This window comes from Aspergillus vadensis, assembly GCF_003184925.1.
Source record: "Aspergillus vadensis CBS 113365 unplaced genomic scaffold BO88scaffold_17, whole genome shotgun sequence".
Classification (NCBI taxonomy): Eukaryota; Fungi; Ascomycota; class Eurotiomycetes; order Eurotiales; family Aspergillaceae; genus Aspergillus; species Aspergillus vadensis.
Window position 1 is genome coordinate 406347 of NW_020292055.1, and position 15804 is coordinate 422150.

Here is a 15804-nt window from a genome sequence, read left to right on the forward strand (position 1 = left end):
CAACTTTTCGTTCGGCAACTACGGGGGTGGTTGGATATAGTGGTCTTCTGTGACCGGTATAGAGCTATTTGGTCGATTTGGGATTGGTATTAATGATATACTTCAACAGCATTATGATTCATAGGAGATTTGTCAACCAGGGAATCTCAGGAACATAAACATGAAGTTCACTCTACATCGAGATTCTTGGTGAGTGGGAGAAGGATATTTGTAAGAACGACGTAACCGTTCGAAATTGTTATCTTCCTTGAATTGATACTATCCATAGCGTCCAGATTGTACAACTACTATCTATTGACTGTTAGATCTGAACTTGCATCTGTGCATGACTTATAAGCACGAGTTCAAAACATTTTGTTGACTATCAACCTTGATACCCAGGAAAAATTGTCGAAGCTAATATTACGTGGTCGTAATAATGTCTCTATCAGTTATGTATGATGCAAATATATAATATCCCAACAAAGGAAATGAGAAAGCATGCCGATACCAACTAGTCAGTAACATGAAATCTGGACTTTGAGGGAATACCGGATATGACAATTATGTGACAGGTCTTAGCGAAAGCGTCAGAATAGTTATAGCAACGGTCATGAACTTGCTCCACTGATTATGGAGTCTGATGTGTCAAAGAATGCCACCAGTCTAGCACTTACTATGAACTATCAAGCTAGCTGTATGGCGTGCATTCAGTGCATCGTGGCTTGCCCTAGAAGAGTCTAGGAGGCGGTTGAAAGCGTTCCTTTACAGTTATTAGCTAGCTACATTCATCGCAGTCAGTTTCACATACTACTAGTAAGAGCTATTAGTCAAAACGAATTGTCCGTCTTGACAGCGATAGTAGAGTTACATTCATATAAAGTATTTATTATAGGATCATGCAAGACCCCGGAAGATGCGAAGGATTCAATCCTCCATAGTTTTAAAGCGAACGCAGATCCAACATTTCTTTCAGTCCTACTGTGGAGACAAGATGAGAAGGGTTTGATGCTCATATTACCTGAAGACACCAGCATTCATATTTATCGTCCAATTCATCTCTACATCAATCCTATGTGGAATATATGCTCTTCACAGATCTACAGGTACTATATAGACTACTGCTACGCTGTTAGTCACGGGCAGCAGTCAAGGTTACAATAAAGTTGGGCCTGATTGAATCTATGACTAATGGATTGCCGCATTGGGGCTGGTGTTCCCCGGACTGCAACCCGGCGAAAGAAGCATCGTCGGCCCTTCGATTCTCCCCTTATGCATGTCTGCCTTTAGCTTATATCAGTCCGATCATCTCCCCCCCCCCCAGTCCTCCCACGTTCTGGATGAGTTCTACTCCGGCCTCGTCGGGTTCGTCAGTGCAAGACCCATCGGCCACCGGCTATCAGGGGGGAGACGCAAGAGATGGATTTCGGCGGAACCCGATCTGGGGACTGATAAGCGGCCGGGGAGGTTACATGAGGGCAGCGTGTCAGCCGTCCGTTCTTATCGGAGGGCCCACAGTTGAAGCCTGGACGAGAACAACGTAATCGCCAGAGGAACCAGTCATCGCTAGCGCTGCCCCGGTCTGCTGCAGGTTGCAGCTCGCTTGGAAATTAGCTCGTGTGTCTGCCACGCCGGCGCCTAGAGATAACCACTGCCTACCATTATTCGATTGATTCATCCATCATCTTCGCCACTGATAGCTGTATCATCCACGCCCCGGTCCGAGCTTCAGTCATCCCGATTCATCTTCGAGCTCACGGAAGATGGTTCATGTATATAGACACCTCGCCCGTCGATGTTTGGAATGGTCTTAGTCTATTCCCCAGATCCAACTAGCCATTGCTAAGAACCGACCCCTCACTCCACTCGGACTACTTCATCTGGGTCCAGATTTTAACATCGAGATATCTTCCATTCGTCCGTAACTCATCGAGTTTCATCTACACTTCTACATCCACATCCTTTACACATTAAATTGCCTCACATTATGGACGGTCCTGATCAGATAGGCCCGGACTACCGGCCTAAGCGGACTTGGAATGACGTCGGCCGCCGCTTTGTCAAAACCTTCACCACAAGGTCGGTCATGGAAGCTCGTTAAACCAGTCGATGTGCTAATATGTCGCAGAGAGGGCCTCATTGGAGACTATGATTACGCTTACTTGTTCACCCCGAATATTCCCTTCATCACAAAGAAACGAAGCTCTGCACCATTCTTCGGGCTCGAAGACAATGTACCTATCGTATTGGCTATGCTGCTTGGACTACAACATGCGCTGGCAATGCTGGGTGGCAGTGAGTTAGATTCTCTCTGATACTTGAAGCGTGCTGACCCGTCAGTTATTTCACCTCCTATCATGATAGGAGGCACATCTGGTGCCAACTTCGGAACAGAAGACTACCAATACCTCGTCTCAACATCTCTCATCGCTTCCGGTATCTTGTCCGCCATTCAGATGTTCCGTTTCCATATCTACGGAACGAAATACTATATTGGTACTGGCTTGACTTCAGTGGTGGGCATCTCCTTTGCTACAATCACCGTCGCAACTGGTGGTTTCGAACAAATGTACTCCAGTGGATATTGCCCGACCGCTGAGGATGGAACCAAGCTGCCCTGCCCTAAGGGTTATGGCGCTCTACTGGGAACATCGTGTTTGTGTGCTCTTCTCGAGATTGGCCTTTCCTTCATGAGCCCTAAGATCCTGAGACGTGTCTTTCCTCCCCTCGTCACTGGACCCACTGTTCTCCTGATTGGAGCCAGTCTTATCGAATCCGCTTTCCAGGACTGGGCAGGTGGCTCTGGAACCTGCTCTGAGAATCCTGGAAACGGTGCCTTGTGTCCTAGTGCGGACGCACCGCATGCTCTGCCTTGGGGAAGTGCGGAGTTTATCGGTCTCGGATTTCTGGTGTATGTATCGATCATTCTCTGTGAGCGGTTTGGTGCGCCTATCATGCGATCCTGCTCGGTCGTGGTGGGATTGTTGGTAGGATGTATCGTGGCGGCTGCCTGCGGATACTTCGATCGATCGGGTATTGATGCTGCGCCGGTGGCCTCATTTATCTGGGTGAAGACATTCCCGTTGACCATCTACCCGCCCATGATCCTTCCACTGCTGGCAGTGTATATTGTGGTCATGATGGAATCGATTGGTGACATTACCGCCACTTGCGATGTATCTCAGGTTGAAGTTGAAGGTCCCACCTTCGACTCACGTATTCAGGGTGGTGTTCTGGGCAACGGTCTCACCAGTGTGCTGGCCGGCCTCATGACCATGACTCCGATGTCGGTGTTTGCCCAGAACAACGGTGTCATCGCGCTGACCAAGTGCGCCAACCGCACAGCTGGTTACTGCTGCTGTTTCTTCCTCATCATCATGGGTATCTTCGCCAAGTTCGCCGCTGCACTGGTTGCCATTCCCGATAGCGTTCTTGGTGGCATGACCACGTTCCTTTTCTCCTCTGTGGCTATCTCCGGTGTCCGCATTATCACCAGTGTGCCATTTACGCGTCGTAACCGATTCATCCTGACCGCTTCGTTCGCTGTTGGTATGGGCGCCACCTTGGTATCCGACTGGTTCGACTACGTCTTTACCTACAGCGGCAACAACCGCGGCTTGACAGGATTGCTGGATGCTATTGATCTGGTGATGGAGAACGGGTTCGCCATTACCGCTCTGATCGGGCTGATCCTCAACCTGATTCTTCCGGAGGACCCAGAGGAGGAGGCAGCTATTCTGGAGGCACGGGGTGATTACCGACGAAGCGAGGAGGTGATGACTTCGAGGGAGAGCACGCAATACACGAAGGGCGAGCCCTCGAGTGTTTAATCATGTTTTCTATTCTGTTTGTTTTGATTGGCGATATGGTTATATTTGGATACCCTGACCTAGATGGTCATTTGAATTAATACGACAATTTTATTATCGAGACATTTTCGTACCTAGTAGAAGCAAGGCGAAGGGCCAAGCAGTAGTGCTATTTCCATCTACCCGAGTCCCGAGATTCTATGTCCTGCCGGACTTTCTTCAGTGTCCACGTGGTATTCAAGTTGCAGCACAGCATTCCCGCTCAACATGATTGGTGCTTGCTTTCCAGCTGGGATGCTAGTCAATGAGCAGACACGGACTTAGCCGAATCTGGACAGAAATTTGAAACAATCCGAATTTGGAAAAGATAACAAACACTGTCTTCCCCGCCCATGGACCGGAAGAATTGCATTTAAATTGGCCAGGCCGATCACAAATAGATACCCCGACCCCCTCCTGTCTTTGGGAGATCTCACGCGCGATGTTGTTCCTGCGCCTGCCGATCATCGCAGGGCACATTGATCATGGGTGCCCTGCATTCCTCTGCGTGGATTGTGGCGCGCACCCACCCTGAATCAACTCGATCAACGTAACCTCCATGTATCGTTCATCTCTTCAAAAGAGACAGGATGTCTTGAACTAACAGCAGCCTGCCAAAACCTATACCGGCAATATGGATGCATCCACAAAACTCTCAACCACCCGGCGATGGAGATCTTCGAGCCAGTTCATCATCGCCACCGCGTGCCTGGCCATGTTTACTGGTACGAACACACACATACCTGCCTCCTCCCGCCGACAACTGTCTCACATCCACTAACCACGCCAGTGAGCAGAATCGCTTCTAGCCGGTTTCCCCGTCCCGATGCTTCCGTATATGCTAGAAGAGCGTCTGCACAACGATCCCTCCCAAACCACTGCCACCATCAACAGCCTGCTCAGTCTACACGGCCTGGCGTCAATTCTCGCTGCCCCCTCTTGCGCGACTTTATTCGATACGATCTCGAACCAGAAAATCCCGCTTTATTCGGCCCTGGTGCTCTGTCTGGCTGGAACTGCCCTGTTTGCAATAACCACCACATGTACCCGTCACCCTAGCCATACATCGTTCCCGCTCTGAACGCTAATAGAGTTAATGACCCAGCATGGGTGCTATACCTGGGCAGGATTCTACAGGCAGTTGCTGCCTCGGCTGCATGGCTTGCGTGCACGACCATGCTCACCGAGATCGCAGGTAGTGCACGAGCTGGGGCAATGTTGGGACTGAGCATGTCTTTTTCAACGTTGGGAACGGTCAGCGGACCGATGTTCGGGGGCGTTTTGTTAGGCTGGTTCGGATACTGGCCAGCTTGGTGTCTGCCGATGGCTCTGTTGATCCTTGACATGATTGCGCGTTTTGTCATGATTCAGCCAGACCATTTTCTACTTGATACGCAGTCTTCAACCAGACTTGCCAACCGCAGCAAGCTATGTCAAAATGTCCCCGAAGCGTCCCCCTTCCTACCACAATCAGCTTCATTCGACCAAGACACCAATACGAAAGCGGAGCCCGACAGCACTGCAACCACAGAATATCGCAATTACTACACTGTAATGCTCCAAGACGCAGGAATGTGGGCAGCCGTTCTGAACACAATGTCCCAAGCTGCAGTCCGGGCAGCATTCAACGCCACTCTACCCGTGTATCTTCGAGATACATTTAACTGGGGCCCATCGTCAGTCGGGGCGATATTTTTTGCCCTCCAAGTCCCTGTCATCTTTTTGCCTCCCTTATTTGGCCACCTCCGAGATCGCGTCGGTACACGATACCCAACGGCAGTCGGTTGGGCTCTTCTATGCCCGTTGATGTGTTACTTAGGCGTACCTGGTAGGGACATTTCCCAGGCTAGTGGCAGTCGGACAGATGCAGAAGTCGCTTTTATTGTATGTATATGTGGTATCGGGTTAGTGATGTCGTCGGTTCAAGGTGCTGGGTCGTTTCATATGAGGTGTAAGTCCACTCATTCCGATGGTTATGTATAATAAGTGTGAGACGCAATTTGCTTGTTGAATGCTGACGATGATTAGTCCTCCTAGAGGAAGTTGAGAAAGATACCCCCACCTTGTTTGGGCCCAATGGTGGGCGCGCGAGGTGCTTCGCGCTGGTGTCTATTTCGTTTAATGTTGGTTTGATGCTGGGCCCGGTCGTCACTGGGTTCCTGTTTGAGAGTGCAGGATACTTTTATATGAATATTGCTCTGGGTAGGTCTTGCCTTGAAGATATTATTTATATGTGCAGGGACTAATTATGTGTACTCCAGGTGCTGCCTGCATGGGAGTGGCGCTGGTGACATTTATGTTCTGCTGATTGAGATGTGCCTGGTATTTGGGTAGGAGCAACAGTTAGTAGAGCGTATGCCAACTGTATTTGCCGTTGGTATGATATGCATGTCCAGAACAATTGATACTGAAGTTCGAGCAGAACACTACTAATACAACTATTGAAGAATTATTCCAACATCACGAAGGAGATAACTATTGATGATACCCTTTTACCCTCTCACCTAGTGCTAGAAATCTACTAAAGATTGCGTCAATTGTCTCTAATACTTTTGTGGGATGCGTGCAAATACAAGTCTGTAATTGAGTGATGCATGTGTGGAAACTTTTCCACTGAACCAGTCTCCTAGGGCTGACAGCGATCATGCTTATACAACAAACCCTCGGTTCCAACCACACCTTAAAACTCTCCTCACTGTTATCCAACATAACTTACTTATTTTTATTGGTACTATCTGTGAATATATTATGCCCTTCCTTTTCATCTAGCACATACGACCACAGGGTGTGGAAAATAGGGCTTCCCGTCCGCTCAGCCGTACTCAAGCCACACGCCGGGAGGTTAGTAGTTGGGTGGGTGACCACCAGCGAATCCCTTCTGTTGTATGTAATTTTCTTTTTTTTTTTTTTTTATTTCGTTGTTACCCTGACTGTTGTAGTAGACCTTACCTACAACTATCACTTCTTCCCTGCTTCGTACTTCCATCCGCCAGTTAATCCTTAAACTGTGGCGCATTGACAGACGTACTTCCGCTGACACGCCGAGGATTCGAGAAACTCCTTTCAACACGGGTCCGATAATCTCCAATAACCACGAAAAAATCGGTTCCAAGGCAGTGATTATATAGGAGTGGATGTTGCTGTAAATATTCACACTAGAAAAACGTTTAAGGGTATGCTTCAAATATATCCTAGTATCCGGGTGGGAGTAGCAATTAGCAGACCGCATATCGCAAGCTGTATTTGCCGTTACGATATTATACACAGCTAGAACAAGATATTGAGTTGATTTCCTGGGTAGTTCGAAGGGCGTTTTAGTCTCGTTGAGTTATCATCAACTCACCGGATAATCAAGTCCTCACTCAATCCGACGCTTCTTTCAGTCTCTGCAATAGCCTCTCTATCCTCTCATCGTCCCAGTCCTCCGAGAAGGGCCTACAATCCGATATGGCTTCATCCCTTGCAAAACAAGCCATGTCCACCGGGGTATTGGCTCCTTCGTCCTGAGATTTAATATTTGCCAGGGCTCCCCGGTTCAGGAGAGCTTCGATCGTCTCCCAGTTGCCATTAGCTGCTGCCCAATGCAGGGGTGTGCGACCATTGTCGTCCATGGCGTTGATCTCCGCTCCAGCTTCGAGTAATATTCCAAGGTTCTCTGGGGTGCCCCTCGATGCAGCTGAATGGATTGGTAGACTGCCGTTCAAGAGTCTCGCATTCATGTTCGCACCGTGTTTGTGGAGAAGTGACCTGAGCCCATCCGACGTGCCACAGGCAGCCGCAGTATGCAAAGCACTGAAGCCTTCCGAGTCCTGATCATCTAATTTTGAACCCGCCTTCAAGAGCAAGTCGATAATTTCGGGGTTACCATTCTCCGCTGCAATGAGGAGGGGAAATGATGGCTTTCCCTCCTCTACGATTGTGCCTCTCTGGTTTGGATCGGCACCTCTCTCTAGCAGTGTACTGATAAGTTCAGTATTTTGATCTCTTACCGCGTACAAAAGAGGTGTGCCGACGGTGTCGGGTGAACTCGGTGTGACCATCGGGCCATGTCGCATCAGGAGTTCAGCCATATCTCGATTGTTTGCCTTGACTGCTAGTGTCAGTGCCGTTTCACATATTGATTCAGGTGGCCAGCGGCGATGACCGTCATATAAAGTGTAGGTTCCCGTGAAACGACACTCGTCGGCTGCCTTGGGGTAGGCATTAACATCAGCTCCACGCTGGATCAGCAGCTCCACAATGAGTGGCCGAGTGGCGGCAACAGCATCAAGTAGCGGCGGGGTGTCTTCAGGCCCCGGATTGAGCTGATCCTGCAGTCCGTTGTCGAGTAGATATGTTAACATTGAGACTGAACCACCCCATGCGGCCGTTCCCAATATGGATGTCTCATCATCTGGCTCTTGGCGATGAATATTCGCTCCTCTATCGATAAGCAATTGGAAAGCCCAAAGATCGGCACTCCGAACAGCATCTCGTAAGCTTCGGTGTGTATCTGCTCCGTTCTGCAGGAGGAGATCAACAAGATCTTTTCTCTTCTGAGATAGAGCGCTTTGTAGAGCCCGGTGAGAATCCACTCTTGCGCCTGCATTGATCAAGACCTGAGCGAGTTCGAAACTCCCCGCGTCCACCGCAGTTCTCAAAGGCGTCGAAAAGCTTGACTCCAGGTTGGGATCTGCTCCGCGTGATAGCAGCTCATGCACAATCGCAGTATGGCCGCCTTTTATCGCCGACTGCAGAGCTATTGGGTGATCTGAGACTTCCGCGTGGCTATCGACGTTGAGACCCTCGTCTAGATACTGTCGCACGAGCGTCTCGTCACCTGCACGAGCTGCGTATCTCAATGCTTCGTCTGGTGTAATTTCATAGGCTATCAGCTCGCGTAATATGTCGACGTGGCCGCCAGCCGCGGCCTGATACTGGGCGGCAGTGATGCCACATTGGACGGGCCTAATGACTGCTGTGGTTCTGTGCTTCATGCTCCTTGCATTCGTGATGCGCTCGCACCTTAGCAATGCCTTCACAATATCAAGGCGACCACTACAAACTGCAGTCACTAGGGCGGATGCAGGGTGCCCTTTCATGTCGTGGTAGTCCTCAGCGCCGTAATTGAGCAGAGTCTCACAGACAGGTAGATGGCCTCTCGCGACAGCGAGAAATAGAGGATCCGACCTTTGGCCGCCAAAAGTCCGTGGATTCGGGAAGTTGACATTGGCACCAGCTTCTAGCAGCGTGATGGCGACATCTGAATGACCTTGAGCAGCTGCTGCACCAAGCGCCGTACTTAGTGCACCCCCTTTTGCATTGACTTCGGCCTTTGCCTCTATCAGCGACTGGACTATTTCCAGGTGGCCCATGAATGCGGCTGCTTGTAATGGACGGTGGTACAACCCGCCGGAGACATTTGGCGACGCACCCTTGTTTAGAATTGCTTTTACCACTCGTGTCAGACCACAGTAGGAAGAGTTATATAATGCTGTATAGTCATTGGTGTCGCTCGGTTCATCCCGCAGCCACGGTCGGTCAACCTTTGCCACTTTGCTCCATACTAGCCCAAAATAGGGCCCATTGTCGTTAAAGAGATCCAGTAAGATAGTCTCTAGTTCAAGGTATTGCCAAGCGCCTTGAGAACGATCTTTATGCTCGTTCCAAAAGTGCCCTGCATAGCATGCCAGGGGATAAGTCCAGGGGTCGCCGGCGGCAGACTGAACCGCATGGTGAAAGTACGCAAGGCTACAGTTAGCCAGGACCGCATGGCACAATCTCGCATCCATGAAGAAGTCGGAGCATGAGTCTCGTAAGATTGCGGCAGAAGTGAGGAACTCTCGAACGGTGAAATGGGCTAGCTTGACATATACACACTGGGTGCCACTCGGTTCGTCCCCAAGGTAATAAGTCGAGACAAGACTGGAGCAGGAATCAATGAAGCTTTCTGGGTCGAGAGGCTCTAAGTTTTCGTCACAGAAAGGAATGTCTCCATTATCAACATTGATAGCTATGGCGCTTGTGATCTCATGCAGAGATAGCTGCAAATGCGTCAGAGCGGGAATGATTCTTGATTTCCTATCGTGATGACTACTCACTGGCCGAAGAGCAAAGGCTACCCAGCGTAGAAGGTTCTTCACGGCAATGCGGTTGCTCTCATCAATTCTGTCGATTGTCATGGTGTAGTGTTCGTCTAATGACTTTGGTAGGTCTCTGAGAGCTTTTTGTACCGCCTGTGGTGTGGCACACCGTCGCAGTGTCTGCAGTTGGCAGTCCATCCAACGAAATCTGCAAAAGATGTCAGCCACTCAACAGTTCTGTAGGTCAAGGCTGGATACGCACGAGCCATTGGCTTGGGCCAGCAGGCTCTCTTCAATCATCTTCTTCAACGATATTGGCCACCGGGCAAGTTTGCCCTGACGCGAGAACTGGTGTCGTAGTGCTGTCTGCATATCAACATTCACTGTTGAGTCATCAATTGTAACGGTGGAGATCTTGAGGCCTTCGAAAGCGGGTCGAAGTTGCTCCAAGTTTCGGCTGAACACAATCAAATGCTGTTGTCCTTTGGTCTGTTCCATCATCTCCGTGACGAAATTCGCAAGCTCGGGAACTCCATTCTGGAGGTATTCTTCGCATTCGTCGAGACCATCGATAACAATGTAGTTATGCTCGAACTGCAATAAAAGGTCATTCAGTAACCTCTTCCATGAAACTGAATGCTGGTCGTCGGATGGGCTGTTATAATTCCTCCACGGCCTCGGGAGATAGCGAGGAATGGTTGCTCCTTGATGAATCAGCTGCCTGACGAAGGATCCATACACGCGGTTGATGTCGACTCCTCTTTCTTCCGATGCATCCATGAAGAAATAGCATAGGCTGCTACTTTGATCCCCACCACAGTGGTCCTGAAGATCTTTAATGATCCTCGAACTGCTAGTTGTCAGACCTCCATAATTCAAATGGGCGCAGAGACACTCGTCGACTGGATCCAATAGGAAGCATACGTACCATAGGACGGTCTTACCACATCCAGCTAAAGCAGGGTGATCAGTAGTCGGTTAAGCTCAGTACAGAGGGCGCCACTTACCGGCTCCCTTGACCCACAAGAGATGGTTGCGGTTGATCTTCCATTTCATGTATTGCTCTGTATTTAATAGCCAGTCACCAGTAGCTGGGGCACACTTTTGGTACTCTTCATCTTGCTTGGCTGATTGACAGCGTCCACCAAGCTGGCTGAGAAGTTCAGCTAATTCACGGCCTAAAACTGTTATTAGCGGTCTTATTGACTCTGAACCCCAGCTTACCCTCGTCAGATTGAGCCACACTATTTGATAGTCCAGTAACCTTCTTCTCAACGCTCGGCAACGACCGGGTGTGGCTTATAACCTCCATGTTCTGGCTAGACGAACCGTCAGAAAAGCCACGGTTGCATATTCTGTCACAAACTACCCACGTATTATCAGCCGCCAATGCCAATTGCAGCTTGCTCTTGGTCGTCGCAAGGGTCTGCAATACTTTTTCCGCATCTACAGGTTGTAAGGGCCACACCAGAGCACGATTCGAACTGGAGGTCTTCCCTAGTTTCAAACTTGCTTTCAGGTCCTGCAATTCGACCAAGCAACTGCGGAGAGTACAACCATCCCCATCCATCGCCTGCAAAGACGGCAAAGAAGGCAAAGAAGAGGCATCGTCGGAATCAACTGCCTTCACTAGTTGCTGTGCGATGTACCCAACACTGGCGACCTCGTCCACAATCCGAGAGATAGCTTGGGGCGCATCTCGGACGCCCATGCGGTAGTCATAGCATACCGATACCAACTTACCACATACTTGGACGATGCCGATGAGAGTGCCTACAAGGCCAATTGGTTCAGCCATATCAAGTGCGCACGAGCATGCAAATCAGAATCCAGGCTGCTTGAGGCACCATTCCACGGCAGGAGGCCACAGCCTTGAAGATAGCATTTGAAGTACGAGCTAGTGGAGGGGCACGACCCATATTTGAGATAAACTAGTCCATACATGGGACATCACGTGAAATTGTCTCACAAGGCTGCAAACGCAGGGACGGATGAGTAGATCAGAGAGGATGTGACTGCTCCCTGATCAGGCCTTGAGCATTCGCTGAGAGGTTATTCGTAGTGTAGAACACTCACTGAGCAGAACCCCGAGTACCCTTGATAAAGCGGCGGTACCCAGAAGAGGGAAGCTACGATCTTTTTGGGAGAGCCAGTACGTATAGGAGGATATAAACTGAAGCTTCACGTAGAAGAATCTACTAATACAATAATGTTACAAGATTATCACAACTCCACGACTAGCACAATGCGTAATTATACGCCCTCAACCTCCTCCCCCGGCGCCAACATCTTGATATAGCAATGCTCGCCTGTCTCCAACACCGTAATAGGATCATTGACACGCAAGGTGAATTCTACACCATCAGTTAGTTATACCAAACTACACAAACAAAGCAACAGGAGGAAGACAATACCTTTGATAGCAGGAACACACTGCATCCCCAAGCACGCATTCGTCAAGTCCCCCACATCTATGCGTCTATATTTCTTCAACGTCCTATCCGGCTCCCGGGGATGTCGTACCCCGGTATCAGGATCCACATTGGGCAGCTTGCACCGGATAGTGCGGCATGCTGTGTAGATTTCGACACCATCCCCAGAGGAACCTCCGATAAAGATCCTCTTCCACCCATCCTCCATAAACTTCCCCGGCCCCTGAACAATCACATTCGCCCTAAACCGCCTCACACTCAACTCGGGAATCTCATCCGCACAGTTGGCCGCAATATCTCTCACGCTCGCCATATTGAGTAGATGAATGGGATATGCGTCTGCGAAGCCAGTCACGGGCTGGAAGCCTATTTCTTGCTTCCTTGGGGCATTGCGGTAGATTTCCCTTCTGTGGGTGTGGCTTGCGCGAAAGAGAGACAGCTTTCTCCGTTGGTGCGGTGGGAGGGTGGTGTCATATGTTAGGAGATCTTTCAGGGATGCGGGGAGGAGGTGGGAGTAGTTGTGTGCGAGGGGGATGTCTTTCCAGATCTTGACGGGGGTGAGGGGGAATTGCGTTGATGAGTTTGGCGGGGGGTCGAGGGGGATGGTGAAGGACGATTGGGATGGGAGGATGTGCAGGGTTCTTAGCAGGGTAATTAGGGGGTTGCGAGATGGTGGGAGGGGGTAGTGGACCAGTAGCACGCCATTAGATAGTGTCTCTGGGTTTGTAGGTGAATATGTAGGTGATGACGGATCTGGGATCCAGATCTCTGGTCGGAGGAGAGCGAGCTGTCGGAAGTCACGGTCTCGGAGGGTGCGGGCTGTCCAGGTTCCGCTCTCTGCTTCCTTTTCTTTTTCATTTGGTGTTGTGGTTGATGTGTTGGTGGTAGCGTTGGAAGGTTGTGAAGGGAAAAACTCCGCAAAACAGAACAGCCGGTCATACTTCAACCCCGTCTCTATCACATCTGCTGTATCCAGCTCCACCCCGGCGCAACTCTTGATCGGGTACGTGAACAGTGCTTTTATGCGCCAAGCTGGTAGCCCGGTGTCGGGGTCTGTGTCGGTGCTGGGCACACCGTGGGTGTACTTGGGTGAGTATTCATCGTGCAAGTTGGAGCGCTGCGATGGTGAGAGACCCAGTCTGCGGCAGCCTTTTGGGGGCGGGGGTGTGGGGTTGAGGTTAGGGAGAAGGATAAGAATGCAGACGAGGATGGGGAGGGTGATGGATAGGAGGAGGATATTAGGAACAGAGTTTAGACCATGTTGAATGGTGGCAGGAACGCTAGAGAGTAAGTCTAGCATTGATGATGCGTATGTAGGAGTGAAAGGATACGATAATTGGTTGATGTTGGTGATATAGGTGGTGACAGTGTAAATGGAAAAATTGTTCCTGAATATGGCGTCGGCAGTGATTATCAGATTATCAGTCGCCGGTGTCGGAAGATGCCGATGGTGGGTCCACTCATGGCCAAGGCTGCTTGTCTTCTGGATGAACTTTGAGTTCAAGCTTTACCAGGCACTTTGGAGCTGCCTTGAAATATACCTGATTTGCCTGCAATCGCAGGCTACCAAGAATGCAATGCTGGTTCGATAATATATCGGTTACTTACCCAATTCTGCGTCCCATGACTACACGAGTCTATTTTGATCCCCTTGAAGACACAAGGAGGAAGGAAAGACAAAATTGGAAGGAGGGAGGCATTTCTGGGATATGTGTCTTATCTGCGACATCTGCGATATCTGATACATAATCTCATATATAAATCTGACCAAAAAAATCATGCTATCTGCTCTGAAGATATACGTCGTCAAAAGCATCTGGGTGCTTCAAAAACCTCAAAGGTTCCCGCGCAACGCCTGCTCCCTCTCAAAAGCTTCAAACAGACTCTTGAAATTCCCAGCCCCAAACCCATCAAAGTTCTCCCTCTGAATGATTTCCATGAAGACTGTAGGACGGTCACCCACGTGCTTCGTGAAAATCTGCAAAAGATATCCCCCCTCGTCGAAGTCGATAAGAATGTTGTATTTCTGTAACAGGGTAATGTCTTCGGCAATATTGACGTTCTTCATAGCTAGCTTCTCACGCATCTTGACATAGTAGTTGCTAGGGACTGAAAGAAAGCTAACGCCGCGCTTTTTAAGGCTTTCCACGGCTTCAATGATATTGTTGGTTCGGAAAGCGATGTGCTGGCAGCCTGCCCCTCCGTAGTAGTCCACGAATCTAGACAGATACATAAGAATTGATTAACCGCCAAGACTCTTTCTAAGGTGGGGTGTTGCGACTTACTCTTCGATCTGAGATTTCTTCAGACCAGTGGCTGGCTCGTTCATCGGCATTTTGATCACATTATTCGGAGATGCCACAACGACTGATCGCATGGCCGAATAGTCCGAACACATATCTTTGTCGTCCACAGACCAATAGCGGTGGAAGTTCAGAGCATCCTCGTAACTAACAGTCACAATAGTGAGCAAAGTTCTTCTGCAGATATTGGAATGACAAGATAAGGGAAAGGGTATGCCTACTATTTAACAATCCCGTCAAGACCATCCCAAGGCTGGTTCCCGACGCAATGATCAATTTCGATCAAATCCACCTTGGGCAGCAGCTCATTTAGAGCATTCATATCATTAACAGAACGGAAGCCAGGAAGGAAGACTCCTCGATAATTCGACCGATTGATCAGAGTATGAGCTGTATCTCCATACGTCTTGATTGTTGCACAGAGTACTTCCCCGTCCTTCTCATCGCTAAGTATAGTTGGCTTCTGGATCGAAGTTGCCCCGTTTTGGATAGCATGCTCCCACACGCCTCTGACGTCGTCGACCTGGAAGGCAATATCCTTAACTCCGTCGCCGTGTTTGATCAAGTGTGCTTGGATCTCAGTCAACAGACTGCGATCTTTTTCGGACACGTCCTTGTCGGAGGGGATGTTCTGGGGCCCAGTTATTGGGGCAGTCAGCATGAAGCGAGCGTTCCCGTTGGCAACGACATAGGAGGTTGTCAGGTGCGATCCGGTTTCTGGTCCGCTGTATGCGATAACCCGGAAGCCGAAGTGGGCAACGAAGTAGGTGGCAGCTTGACGGGCATTGCCCAGATACCAGGAGATGTAGTCAAAGCCGGTGTAGTTGGGATTGATGCTTTTGATCACGGCCAAGTTGGGCGGGACCTTGGATGGCTCGCCGTCGACACCGGTGGAACGCATGTTGTGCAAATAGTAAGATTCAAGATATATACAGAGGTGATCGAGCGACTTGACAGGAACACCGAAGTTCAACAACGGCATGGGATATCGAGCCTGGCATACTGTCCTGGACCAGATTTATAGCCATCGTCGAAAATGCAATGCCAGCTATCTCTCGGAAAACAGTGTAGATAGAAGAGATTCGCCATCTTACATCTCAGCTGATGCATCATACATCATGCATCATGCATGGCTGTGGGTAAGGGTAGAAGGGCTGAAGAAAAAGCAAACACCGAATCT

The 15804-nt window shown here is 49.6% G+C and overlaps 5 protein-coding genes across 5 annotated transcripts; 2 read left to right on the plus strand and 3 right to left on the minus strand.

The window, feature by feature from the left end:
• Positions 1-1966: 1966 nt before the first annotated feature.
• On the plus strand, positions 1967-3809 carry BO88DRAFT_416842 (nucleobase:cation symporter-2 family protein; the record flags this gene model as incomplete). Its single annotated transcript, XM_025708276.1, has 3 exons — positions 1967-2058; positions 2108-2274; positions 2320-3809. 3 exons carry the CDS (start codon positions 1967-1969, stop codon positions 3807-3809), a joined length of 1749 nt encoding a protein of 582 aa, XP_025561142.1.
• A 379-nt stretch (positions 3810-4188) lies between these two features.
• Positions 4189-6295, plus strand: BO88DRAFT_445046 (MFS general substrate transporter). Its single transcript, XM_025710165.1, has 5 exons — positions 4189-4552; positions 4625-4870; positions 4933-5778; positions 5856-6029; positions 6089-6295. The coding sequence occupies exons 1-5, from the start codon at positions 4462-4464 to the stop codon at positions 6133-6135; spliced, it is 1404 nt and encodes a 467-aa protein (XP_025561143.1). The 5' UTR covers positions 4189-4461; the 3' UTR covers positions 6136-6295.
• Positions 6296-8907: 2612 nt separating this feature from the next.
• On the minus strand, positions 8908-11752 carry BO88DRAFT_465832 (ankyrin; the record flags this gene model as incomplete). The annotated part of the gene is made up of 7 exons (XM_025711434.1): positions 11263-11752; positions 11114-11208; positions 10897-11067; positions 10818-10842; positions 10152-10739; positions 9908-10097; positions 8908-9850 (listed from the first exon to the last, which is right to left on the minus strand). Coding segments are annotated over exons 1-7 (2437 nt in total), but the record flags the coding sequence as incomplete, so codon positions are not given.
• A 345-nt stretch (positions 11753-12097) lies between these two features.
• On the minus strand, positions 12098-13688 carry BO88DRAFT_368937 (MOSC domain protein). Its single transcript, XM_025704125.1, has 2 exons — positions 12304-13688; positions 12098-12243 (listed from the first exon to the last, which is right to left on the minus strand). The coding sequence occupies exons 1-2, from the start codon at positions 13619-13621 to the stop codon at positions 12143-12145; spliced, it is 1419 nt and encodes a 472-aa protein (XP_025561145.1). The 5' UTR covers positions 13622-13688; the 3' UTR covers positions 12098-12142.
• A 342-nt stretch (positions 13689-14030) lies between these two features.
• On the minus strand, positions 14031-15747 carry BO88DRAFT_406242 (4-hydroxyphenylpyruvate dioxygenase family protein). Its single transcript, XM_025707107.1, has 3 exons — positions 14846-15747; positions 14607-14771; positions 14031-14540 (listed from the first exon to the last, which is right to left on the minus strand). The coding sequence occupies exons 1-3, from the start codon at positions 15523-15525 to the stop codon at positions 14156-14158; spliced, it is 1230 nt and encodes a 409-aa protein (XP_025561146.1). The 5' UTR covers positions 15526-15747; the 3' UTR covers positions 14031-14155.
• Positions 15748-15804: the final 57 nt, after the last annotated feature.

Excerpts from the sequence above, each read along its gene's own strand:
- BO88DRAFT_445046 (XM_025710165.1), top strand. The coding sequence starts at position 4,462 with ATGGATGCATCCACAAAACTCTCAACCACCCGGCGATGGAGATCTTCG. Across the intron at positions 5,779-5,855 it reads TGGGTCGTTTCATATGAGGT|TCCTCCTAGAGGAAGTTGAG; the intron begins GTAAGTCCACTC and ends GACGATGATTAG. Across the intron at positions 6,030-6,088 it reads TTATATGAATATTGCTCTGG|GTGCTGCCTGCATGGGAGTG; the intron begins GTAGGTCTTGCC and ends TGTGTACTCCAG.
- BO88DRAFT_368937 (XM_025704125.1), bottom strand. The coding sequence starts at position 13,621 with ATGCTAGACTTACTCTCTAGCGTTCCTGCCACCATTCAACATGGTCTA. Across the intron at positions 12,244-12,303 it reads GTGTGTTCCTGCTATCAAAG|AATTCACCTTGCGTGTCAAT; the intron begins GTATTGTCTTCC and ends CTGATGGTGTAG.
- BO88DRAFT_406242 (XM_025707107.1), bottom strand. The coding sequence starts at position 15,525 with ATGCGTTCCACCGGTGTCGACGGCGAGCCATCCAAGGTCCCGCCCAAC. Across the intron at positions 14,772-14,845 it reads CTTGACGGGATTGTTAAATA|TTACGAGGATGCTCTGAACT; the intron begins GTAGGCATACCC and ends TGTGACTGTTAG. Across the intron at positions 14,541-14,606 it reads AAGAAATCTCAGATCGAAGA|ATTCGTGGACTACTACGGAG; the intron begins GTAAGTCGCAAC and ends GTATCTGTCTAG.